The 11,959-nt window shown below is 36.8% G+C and overlaps 1 protein-coding gene across 1 annotated transcript; it reads right to left on the minus strand.

The window, feature by feature from the left end:
* Window positions 1-526: 526 nt before the first annotated feature.
* LOC105441257 (F-box only protein 47-like) lies at window positions 527-9,403 on the minus strand. The gene is made up of 10 exons (XM_030988861.1): window positions 9,324-9,403; window positions 8,121-8,301; window positions 6,984-7,148; window positions 6,102-6,178; window positions 5,368-5,515; window positions 4,250-4,450; window positions 3,741-3,896; window positions 2,777-2,919; window positions 1,844-2,003; window positions 527-1,524 (listed from the first exon to the last, which is right to left on the minus strand). The coding sequence occupies exons 2-10, from the start codon at window positions 8,296-8,298 to the stop codon at window positions 1,403-1,405; spliced, it is 1,350 nt and encodes a 449-aa protein (XP_030844721.1). The 5' UTR covers window positions 8,299-8,301; window positions 9,324-9,403; the 3' UTR covers window positions 527-1,402.
* Between the last annotated feature and the right edge of the window lie 2,556 nt (window positions 9,404-11,959).

An 11,959-nucleotide genomic window follows, 5' to 3' on the forward strand; every position in this document is an offset into this window, starting at 1 on the left:
TGGTACAGATTAATTGCAGGGATATCTAGAAATTTACGTTTGAAACATGTATACGGTATGTAAATATGCTGTGAGAAAATTAGCTAATAAATACATAGATATATATATATATATATATATATATAAAATGAAAAATAGTTTTTCTTTGAAATGGTGTTTCACAGACATTTCTCGCTGTATAGACCTTTTTTTTCATTGATGGCTAGAACCTAAACATTATACCTCTTTTCTCACACATATAAAATGTATTCATACAGTACGTTAACTCTGCATAAGTTGAATTGTTTGAACCACAACAAATATGACTTATGCAACATTCAAGTTTTTTGAAGATGGCTAGAACCAAAACAATTTACCTCTTTTCTCACTTATACAAATATACATATATATATTCAGTTAACTCTGCATAAGTCCAATGTGTTGGGACTATATACATAGTTTGACCTATGCAAAATTTGATTTTTTTTTTTTTTTTTTTTTGTTTTTTTGTTGTTGATGGTTATAGAACCGAAACAATTTACCAGTATCTCTTTTCTCACACATACAAATCTACATATAAATACAGTTAACTCTGCATAAGTCCAATGTGTTGGGACCATATAAATAGTTTGACTTATGAAAAATTCAACTCGAGAAGTGTAAATAAAACATGTTTCGCATAGTTTGGTACACAAAATTTGATTTGACTTTGGGAAAATTTGACCGATTTTCCAGTAACTGCATATATCTTTCTGTTTCATTTCTTTCCAAAGCTAATTTAAGTTAGATTTGGGCTCTAAGTTAACTCAATAAAAACAAACTTCTATTTACATGAGCCACTGCATGGTTCTTGATTGCAGGCTATATGTGTTAATACTGATAATAAGCTAAATTGGCAACAATTTAATACAGCTAGCAGTTGCAGGACTATAAATCAACCATGAGTTCCTGGTGAACTACAAGTATACCTCCATTTCGTTGAAGCTTGCATAAAAAATTAAGCGTTTCAAAGGAAATTTCAAAATTCTCAGAGACAGAGAGAGAACGCAGCTCCCTCGTTGGTGATATATGAAGAGCATTTTGGTTTAGATCTTCATGATTTTGATGCTGTTTACAAGCTGACTTGAAGCAACAATAAATTGTTGGTGTAACTAGAGTAGGACACCACTACATCTTCAAAGATGCTTTAATATATATGAAATCCAATGAAGAGTATATTAGTAATGATGTAATAAATAATTAATAATGCTACTCATATTTTTGTAACTAGTTGTGTTCAACCCTGTTGGCGATAAGACCTGTTTGAATGAAGATATACTCGCATGCTCTATGGCAGTCTGAAATCACATTCTAAGGCACAATGCAAAATCTCTGGGATTGAGAGAGGGGGCTCCATTGCTAATGATGTGAAGAGCATTTTGGTTTATTCTTCAGGATATCGGTGCTGTAAGCCAAGTTTGTAGGAGGGCATAACTGAGGCAACCATAAGTTCTTTGGTGAAACTGGAGTAGGCTTCCACGATATCTTCAAAGATCATCATATGACCTTTATCAAAGACAAAAAGTAATGTAAATGTTATTGACATCAAGCAATGATCTATTATAATATTATTCTGTGTCCTCTCCAAACATATTGGTAATGGCGATTAATGCCTTACCAAAGGGCACTACTGTATCAACTTGGTTTCTACATTGATTTCTTGTGTGGACCAAGGACCTCCCAGTTACAGGGCTACTGCTCTCTACTACTTAGCCATCAACCATTGACCATGGACCCATGCAAGACCACTCATAACTTCAAACCTACACAAGGAATTAAAGACACTTATGTTTCAACCTAAAAAAGAGGCGATCATTATTCTCACCTGGCTGTCTGTTCTCAGGCAGGGTCACGATGATGTGCCGGAAGTACTCGACAACGGAATCGATCATGGCTTCGACATCATGCTCGTTGGGCACAATCTGACAAATCTCCTGGAGAATGTGTATCAGCCAAGACATGTTCAAACTGCTCAGATATGTGACCTTGCAAAAGAAGAAATAAATTCAAACAACATTCCTTGTTAATCTCTGTTTTGTATCTCTCTCTCTGTCTCTCTAAAACCTTTTGTGCTTGCATGAAATATTTACAGATTTCATGAGTGGTTCCGATTTGGGAAAGTTTCATCCAAGTTTGGTTTTGATCTTGTAACAAAAAATTGCTCTTTACAATTAATGACAGCTTCATGTCACGAATAGTTCTGGTTTGAGTGTTTCTGCCTCCCCCTTCTCTCTTTGATTTGATTTGATTTGATTTGATTTATTGGTTTCTGCATCTTTTTTTCCTTTTTTTCATCATACATTTTCATGAACATAATATGGTTTGATACAATATTTTAAGTGTATATAATTTTATACAGATATTAAACGAGATTAAACAAATATATTGAATGCATAATTAACATACATTAGATGCAGGAGGGTTACAGAAATAAGCAGAGTAGCTTGACGTGCCCGCAGCCCTCAACTTAGATACAACAATAAAAAATATAAATAAAAAAGAGTGTGACTTGCAGAGAAGAACAGGAAAGGAGAGAGAAGGAGCGTTGGTAATTATCTTTCTTTCTCCCTCTCTCTCTTTATCTTTCTTCCTCCCTCTTTCTCTCTGTTTCTCCTTGTCTCTGTCTCTGTCTGTCTGTCTGTCTCTCTATGTCTCTCTCTCTCTCTCTCTGTTTCTCTCTGTTTCTCTCTTTTTCTCCCTCTCTCCCTCTCTCTCCCTCTCTATCTATTATCTCTGGGATTCAGTTACCCCTACTCACCAGGGCCAGTGCAACGATGACCGAGCTTAGTTGAGATGTCTTGCCATTAATCGCCTTGCTGGCCAGCACTGGAACACACACCCCTTCCCCACACATCACCAGCAAGCGGGCCATGTTTTCAGTCTGCCATTCAGTTGGGCATCCTACAGATATACAGATATAGGAGATTGTGTTGCATGAAATGAAATAGGGGGGAGGGAAGGAGTGAGGGAGAGAGAGGGAGGGAGGGGAGAGAGAGAGAGAGAGAGAGGGAGAGAGAGAGAGAGAGAGAAAGGGTTAGGACACAGGAGAGAAAGGGGGAAGAAGAGAGAAAGAGAGGGGAGAGGGAAAGAGGGGAGTGGGAGAAGAAGAGAGAGGGGCATGCACACAGGCACATAGAAGAGAGAGAGAGAGAAAACAGAAAAATAGACATAAAGAAAGAAACAGAAAGAGGGAAAAAGAGAGAGAGAAAGAGAGAGAACAAGAAAGAGAGGTCAGTCAAATGAGACATAACCTGTGTGAGACGATGTTTACTGGTATATTTCCACATTACTAGGTTCATGTACCTCTTCATGCGAGAATTGGCAATTTTTCATTGTTATCTAAGTTAGATATAAACTTAGTATCAAATATTAAAATTACAACTACAATTGTCCCGCCCATGTTTTAATACGGAGAGAGATAAGAAGGAAATGAGCCCATGTACATGCTAAAGGAAGGGTGATTCAACAATAAATAACAATAATTTTGTGTCAGCAGAAAACAGATGTTTGGAGTGTAGCTAATTCCATTTGCATCAAAATGAATCACTCCCCTTATACCTGCAAATTCTTTCAGAATACTGATGACACTGTTGGTGTTCCAGTCCTGATAGAATTTACGTTGCAACAAACACCAAACTAACACTAAACACTCTACCTGTGTTATTGTGTTTGTGCAGAGATTTACATTACACCAAACACCAAACGAACACTTAACACTTTACCTGTGAGTTCTTCAAGAACACTGATGACACTGTCTGTGCTCCAGTCCTTGTGTTTGTACAGGGCTTTGATGGCCACAGCTAGGTCTCTGAATGGGGCAGAGCTGAGAGGAGCCGAGATCGGATCATCGTTGGTCATGAACGTCCAATCTATCTGGTCTAGTAATGATAAAAACAAAAACATACACAATACAGGGTGTAAGATCAATTTCAGATGGATTTTTTCTCTCCCTCTTTCTCTCCATTTGACGTAATTGTCCTCCTTTGTTTCTTCTCTTTAGATCTCTCTCAAATTTCTCTCTTTCTCTTAAAGTCTCCCTCTCTCTCTCAAACTTACTCTCTATATAAAATAAATAAATAATAGAGGTTTACACTGGGTAGCATAAACAGCCTTGCCTAGTGGACCATAGAGTAATGATAAAATTACCCTTTTTTACCCCACCCCTATAATATTCCCTCTCCTCCCCCCCCCCCCCCCTCTCTCTCTCTCTCTCTCTCTCTTCCCTCTTTACCTCTAGTTCTGCTGAGTGGTCCATAGAGCAGTAGGAGCAGCCTGGCTTGATGGACCATAGGGTAGGGTTTCAGGATGAAGTGAAGCCACATAGCTAGATCCTCCATGGAATCGCACTGGTCCAGGACCACACCACGCAGGAAAGACCTCACCTCCATCTCTAGCCCAATCTTGGCCCCGGCCTTGCCTGCCAGAATGCTCGCTGTATAAGACATAAGAATTAGGTCAATTTAACATTCTACAATTCTTACTATTTTTAGTGTTGTATTTTATGTATTTTTAAAACTTGCTTGTGAAGGATTCAGCCATTGGCTGTTGATTATATTTTGTTTCTATACCATGACTTAAATAAATGAATATATAAATAAATAAATAGTGCAGCTCCTGAAAATAAGTGTATCTTCAGCAAAACTTTGAAGACAGCAACAGATGAGGCTCTTCTTGTGTCTAGTGGTAGGCTATTCCAGAGATTTGGAGCAGCGCAACTGAAAGTGTAATCTCAAAGAGTTACTTTTATTTTTGTGTGAGGTTACTCACAATCATAAGTGATACATACTCATAATATACGTGGGCCTACATGTGGTAGTACAATGTAACTTCAGAAAAGTCCACGTATTGTTAAAATAAGGTTCATACAACAATCGGTTTGTGTTATCCTCTTCTAACATGAAGGGGTTCATGTCTAATTGAAACATACATGTAATCATGTAGCATATCAATGAGCTATAATATTGAAGATGTTGTGAAACATGATGTCCAGTGAGTTTGTGTAGATTTCATGATAACATGTCAGAAATTCATATTTAAGTGATCCTAAGGCATTTGCTAAACAGAGTGGAAAGGGTTCACAACTGCACCACAATCCAGTTTTCTATTCTCCCTCATTTTGAAGGGACATAAATGTATGAAGTTCTTTGGACATCCCATGTTTTATTCACAGGTTTTGAGGCCAAGGTTCTGATGATCGATGATAGCAAAGTATGCTCGATGGCACTTTTTTTTCTTTCCATCCTTTCACAAAGATGCCGAGGAAGGGGGGAGGAAGCATTATGACCATCCAGTTCCCCCCTCCTTCCTCAAACTAAAATGACATGTAAAAGTCCCATGTTTTATACTCACCAATCTGGAGGCCAAGGTTCTGATGATCAATGATAGCAAAGTATGCTCGATGGCACTCTTTTTCCTCCCATCCTTTCACAAAGATGCTGAGGAACTGACCAAAGCAGTAGTTGACCCTCGTTGATTCGATCTTGACGCTGCTGGTCAGCTTGATGATGATATGAAGCACAAATACAAATATGTTCACATGGATACTATTATACATGTACACATATGGTTTCATTACAGATGTTTTTTGAGCAAATTTGATAGATAAATATTTGAATAGAGATATATTGTGATATATATCTCTGTATTTGTACCACTAACAACTTATGTAATTTCAGTTAAAGAGAGCTTCTAACATATCAAAGAATGCATCACTTCACTTGATAAACTTGTTTAAAAAATATAAATAAGAGGCCTACAGTGTATACCATAAGAACAACTGAAATAATGCATTAGAATAATTTGAACCTGTTTTTTTTTTAATCTGCAATTTTTGCCCCAGCAGGGGAAAAAGGCACAAATGTTAATGAATTCAACTTGATCGGCCAGTAGTATATAAATTTGGATGGTAGCTACATGTAGAACCATTTTATTTGTGTCTACTAGTTAAATGAATTTCTCTCAGTCCCATAGACTTAATACAGGAACTACCCAGGTGGTTCCTATTTTAAGTCTATGGGACTGAAAGAAATTAGGTTAATTAAGGGCATGAATTGGATATAAATCGTAGATAGGTAGGTAATTACCTCTTTAAACAAAGTTTCCATCAGTCGTAGTCTCTCCTTTGTGGGGTACAGGCAAGTAGACCGTTTCACCAATAAACCTACAAGGAATAGAGAGAGAGTTCAAATCTATTACAAAGTCAATGCTCTCATGTCTCACTTTGTTATCTTTTCTACATGCCCTTCAAAACCCTAACCAGTACCCAATATATTTACAAATCAGTTCTTGCAATAAAGTTGCAATAAAATCAAAACTCTTCTTTGGAATAGTTAGGAGGAAATGAATCCAAGATCCAAGATCCAAGAAGGGAATGGGCTGGAAGCATTGATGCATTGTTCAATAAATATCATACAGAATTCCTTATTTTATAAAATGATTTCCAAAATATTTTCAACTAATAGCTTTCTGGAGCAATACTGGAAAGTCAATATTTGTCCTGACTGTTGACAGAAATAAAAAAAAACAGTGAAGGCTTGATTACATATACTGTAAATGTATGTTGCAGTAAACAATGGCAAATTAAGAGGATCTGTAACAAAAGGGGTTTATCTGTCTGTTATACAAGATACAGGATGTGAGGTTACAGTTTGTTTTTTTGCTGCATAAAATAGTTACAAGGCTCAAGGAAGCCATGATTTTGCATAAAACTACTTTACAGGTAAAAAAAACTGTCAGACTGTCAACCAATTAATATCTTGTCTTATTAATTAAAGACACATTTATTCAAAATTGCTTCTGATGATTAACTTAATCTGTGCACATTGATGTACATTTCATATGTTTTGTACTTTTTTGTTCAATAATTAATTGTTTGTCATTGTATTTTGTTTCTTTATAGTGCATAGAGACTTCAGTGGAAAGCATTTTATAAGCACCGTTTTAGCATTATTATTATGACACCTTACCCAGATCTTTGAAGCAGTAGCACAGGTCAATCTTTTTCTTCTTGCTTTTACTCTTGGCACAGCCTATGGAGAGGAGTTTGGTAATGCCTTGCTTGGTGAGGTTATACGCCATGACAATGTCTCGTAAGGACTTGGAGACTAGAGTAAGGTAGCTGAGGTCCATTGCTATAGAAAAGAAAAACAAATAAAAACTCAACATATCATAAAGCAAAGCTTTACAATACCAGGAAGGGGTCTGGGATTCTCTATGCATGAGCGCTATACAAACATTTTTTTTTTTTTTTTTTTTTTTTTTTTTGGGGGGGGGGGGGGGGGTCCATAATTCGAACTTATGTTTTGTGTCCCAGGCACCTATTTTAGTGTTGAACCCTTCATGAAGCTAGGCGGGCAGGCAAGTTATCATTGGAAGTAATAATTATCATAATGGTATAATTTGTGGCATAAGATTTTACAGCTTGTGTTAATCAACATTGACATGTATAATCTAACCTAGATATGAAAACACTATTCATGTACATTGTATGTATCTGCCTGTATTCAACTTCAGAATAATGATAATAGAATTGGAAATATCCATCAAAGATTGTGTACTTTCTCCTCCACTTATTAAACCACTTTAAATAGCAATTAAAGCTGGCCCACAAATAAATCAATCATCATTTGTAATGACAAATAAATCAATCATCATTTGTAACGAAAATCAGATAGATGTGTAAAACTGAGCTATTCCTATCAGCTGCAAGGCAGATGGATCTTTTTGCAATATTATAATCATATCAGTCAACCACTCCCCACAAGGAAAACTATAAAATTACATACATGTAGGGGTCAATTACATAATAATTCAGTTTAAATAACATAAGAGGTACATGTATATAGCTCCAATAAATGTTTTGATGTACTATAATTGCTACATGGTATAAGAACTGCATGCCACTTATCATTTCTTTCATTGAAAACTAAAATTTAAATAAATTTCAGTTGAAATCTTTGGTAGACAAAATAGAGGTATCTTATCTTACTTAGATGTGAAAACACTAACTTTAAAAAAGGGATAAGTTTTCTATAAGCTCATTCGCTTCAATGTGAATATAGAAGTCTACTCAAATTGGTTTTTAAATGTGCTTTAGAACTTACTTGGGAGCTTTGAAAAGATGATGTACATGATTTCTTGCGGGAGGACAGAGAAATAGCCAAGGGGAGCATTGACCATGAAATCACCCAACTCTTTCTCCTCCATTTTCCTCTGCAGTCGCTTGCTTCTTCTGCCTGCGATCCCATTTGTACAAGAGGACTTGGACTTGGAAGCTTCCATTTTCTTGAGTAGATTAAATAAGAGAAAAGACAAGCATGAAAAATAAATTGTGTTATTATTGCAATGTTCCTTTGTTAGATCTACTTTAACACAGATTTAATGCCCTTCTGGTTCGGAACAGATGACGAATATTATTACATGCACACTATAACAAAGCAAAATTCAAAAAGTGTTAACTCTTTCTGGACAATTAACTGGACCCAAGGGTAGGGTTTCAGGATAAACGGCCGAGTAGATTGGCGCTGGTGCGCTTTTGCACAGGTTGCTATATACATTTATTTAACTGTGATTGCGTTAAGTAAAATGCAAGGGAAAGACCTAGCTAGAGGCTAGAGTCTATATCGTTGAATGTATTTTAAACTCCGCCTACCGGTAGGCCTAAAGTAGTAGTAGGCCTAGATTCTATGTGTAGACTATCTCTGCCTCGACCGGTAGATATTTTCTCCAAAATCATGATCTCCCCATCATTCTCCTCCTCCTTACCTACGTCCTACCAAGTCCTACTGTCGTAGACCTAGATCTAGTCATACTCGAGACACTTTTTGTATGTAGCCAGCCCTAGCCTAGCCCTAGCTCTGCTCGACTGCAGTCGAGCAGAGTGATGTTGCATGTAATGAACGATGATAAGCATTCAGCAGTCGACTCTGATCATCGTTCACAACCAACAACATCATTTTGCTAAACTTAGACCCCTAGGTCTAGATTTGGCTAATCAAAGTGTGAATGGTGATAAGCAGATCTGTGTCAAAAGTGCTCTATCCAACTTGATCATTCTATTTCTTTCTAATTCCAACAAAAAGTTAAGACCTGGAGTCTGGACTGGTCCTGGATTAATTAAGCAGGCAGGAATGCCATTGTGACTGTCATTGCGGCATTGGCTTTGCAAAGGGCCAGGACCTGGTCCTGACTCCTGGTGTGAAAGTGTAATAGATTCTTCTAACGTTAGATCTAACTGTTAGACCTAGAATCTGGTGCCGTAGATTTAGAGGTTTGTAAAGAATTAAAGAAAACATTGACTTCATTACCGATTTTCTAGGTCACGGATCGGACTCAGCTCAGTAAGGTGTCAGCCCTGGCCGAACTCTGGCTGTCGCGGTAAAGTCTAGACTCTAGATCTTCCTCGGGGCAGTCCTCCGCGCTGAGTCACGCGTGTCTCGTCGGCGGTACGGTGGAGCTCAGTCAAAGACAGTTCCGGAGAGCCTGCAACTCAATCTGAGCAGTTGATTTTGAACATCAAAGTCCGACTTGCACACAACCAACTTCGCAAAAAAGTACTCAAAATCCAAAAACAGAATTGTACTTCCTTCAAATATAATTGCTGCCGCTGTTATAAACTCTAATCATGGGTGATTATAAGTAGATATAATACCATATTATTAAGCACAAACTTGACAAAGTATTGTTTACAAATTTCCGGACGACAGCTGATTGATATCGTTTTCCGATATAATCGGTATCGACTGATTGATTTCCGAGGTCAATGACTTGTGTTTTATTTTTAATGCAGATTTACTGATTTACGCTTTCTATATATAACTTTTGAATATAGTGATGAGCGAGTCCTCATGAAAAAAAATTATATTATAAGAAGCCATATATAAATGTATATATATATATATATATATTGTGTCATGCTTGAAAAAAGAGAAACTGAAAGAGAGACGTACAGAGAGAGAGAGAGGGGGGAGAACTGGAGAGAGAAAGATAAAAAAGAACAAAGGGAGAGAGAGAGAGAGAGAGAGAGAGAGAAAAGACAAAGAAAGAGACAGAAATGGAAAGATAAAGATAAATTAAGAGAAAGAAAGACAGATAAAGAATGAGATAAACAAATCAATAAAAGAGATACAAAGAGAGAGAGAAAGAGAGAGAGAGAGAGAGAGAAAGAAAGAGAGAGAGAGAGAGAGAGAGAGAGAGAGAGAAAGAAAGAGTGACAGAGAGAAAAAGTGAAGTATCCCCACCCTGCAAAATATACAACATACAAAATAAGCCAAGTAATGCACTAAAATATGCCATATACCATGATCATTCTCAATTTATTTGATAAATATAATCTGAAACATTTTATTTACAAAGTTACACATACTGCATTGAAATCATTAAAAACAAAGAGCTGGAAATGTCCATTCCACACACTCAAGCTGATTGTCATTATTTTATATTTTAAATCATGTACTAATTGTGCCATTCCTGTGAATCCCATCCATCACACTGTTTTACACTTTTAATCCCAATTGACCCTAACACAAATATGATTTTTGACAGTAGATGGCGACCTACCTCCCACATGCGCAGATATGATACAGTCAAACCTGCTTTAGTGACCACCTGTCTACAAAGACCACATTTTTTGTTTCCCTTGAAAATGGTTTCTCACTGAAACATGTACTAAAGGTACCTGTCTACAAAGACCACTTTTTGTGTTTCCCTTGGGTGGTCGCTATAGACGGGTTGACTGTATTTGGAAGCTGATAAGACGAGGTTTCTTCCCGCTTTCATAGAGAATGTACAGCAGTGCCAACTAATTCCTTATTTTACTTAACTATTGTTCAGGTTTTAATGAACTCAAATGATTTCATGAAATCTATGTGGGCACCATCATAATCTGTTACCTATAGTTTATTGGTTCCGAATGGGAACTGGAAGTGTCTTTGCCAAATATATCCATGGCCTGTACTGCCCTCTCTGGCCAACTACTGTAATTGCGGTAGTGAGAATTAAAATCATTATAATCTATATCTTCATTACATGTTTAAGCAACATTAATATTAAACATTAAACAAAGGGATGATATTACCAATTAGCAAATTCACCAGAGTCATAATAGGCCAAGTAATATGAAAATACAGTTTATAGATGAAATTACAAAACTTGTTAAGGGTATGAATAATTTAGTTGTTATATGTATTTAACATACTTCAGGCTCCAAATAAACAATACTTAGGTGTTACCCGTGAAACATGCAGCAAGAGCTGAACAACTTTTGAGCAAGAATTTTTTTCCTGAACATACATGTAAGAGATCATACAAAATGTGTGTGTGTAGTGAGCGATTTCTTTTAAGGTAAATATACACGAATGGCAGAATAATTGCAAGCCCTCAATGAGTAGGTGACCGAGCTATTACAAATGAATAATATACATATGTGGTGGGGGGGGGGGGGTGTCATTGCAATATAGTGCTAACAATCACTTCAGGGGCATGTCCAGTATTTTGAGTGGGCGGGGGGGGGGGGGGGGGGGGAGAGTGGACAATGCTGAAAATCTGGCAAAAGCAAAACATTTTTGATTTCTTTTTGTGTGTACTAAAAAGAATGCCAGGTCGAGGGGGGGGGGCATGTATTCTATGAGAAGTTCATGTATATGATAAGAATAGATGTCCCTGCACACACAAAATGAATTCTTGACAAATCATAACATTTATCATGACAGATATATTGCATAATATTTTCAATAACTTCTCAGAATAACTGTTGGTAATGTCTTTCTATACCCGTAGCACAATAATATATCTTATGTACACAGCATTACGGGTACTTGACACAGTCATTGTCTGATATTAAAACAAGATAAATGAAATCAGACCCCCCCCCCCCCCAAAAAAAAAAAAAAAAAAGAAAAGAAAAAAAAAGAAAATTGTTTTGTTCCACACAAATTTCTTTTTC

The sequence above is a fragment of the Strongylocentrotus purpuratus genome, unplaced genomic scaffold (assembly GCF_000002235.5).
Source record: "Strongylocentrotus purpuratus isolate Spur 01 unplaced genomic scaffold, Spur_5.0 spur5_scaffold_18, whole genome shotgun sequence".
Lineage (NCBI taxonomy): Eukaryota > Metazoa > Echinodermata > Echinoidea > Camarodonta > Strongylocentrotidae > Strongylocentrotus > Strongylocentrotus purpuratus.

What these genes read in the sequence shown, in the direction of transcription:
- LOC105441257 (XM_030988861.1), bottom strand. Translation starts at nt 8,298, where the DNA reads ATGGAAGCTTCCAAGTCCAAGTCCTCTTGTACAAATGGGATCGCAGGC. An exon ending in ACCACTCAGCAGAACTAGAG is followed by an intron (nt 3,897 to 4,249) that starts GTAAAGAGGGAA and finishes TATCATTACTAG; the next exon opens with ACCAGATAGATTGGACGTTC. An exon ending in GCCTGAGAACAGACAGCCAG is followed by an intron (nt 1,525 to 1,843) that starts GTGAGAATAATG and finishes TCTTTGATAAAG; the next exon opens with GTCATATGATGATCTTTGAA.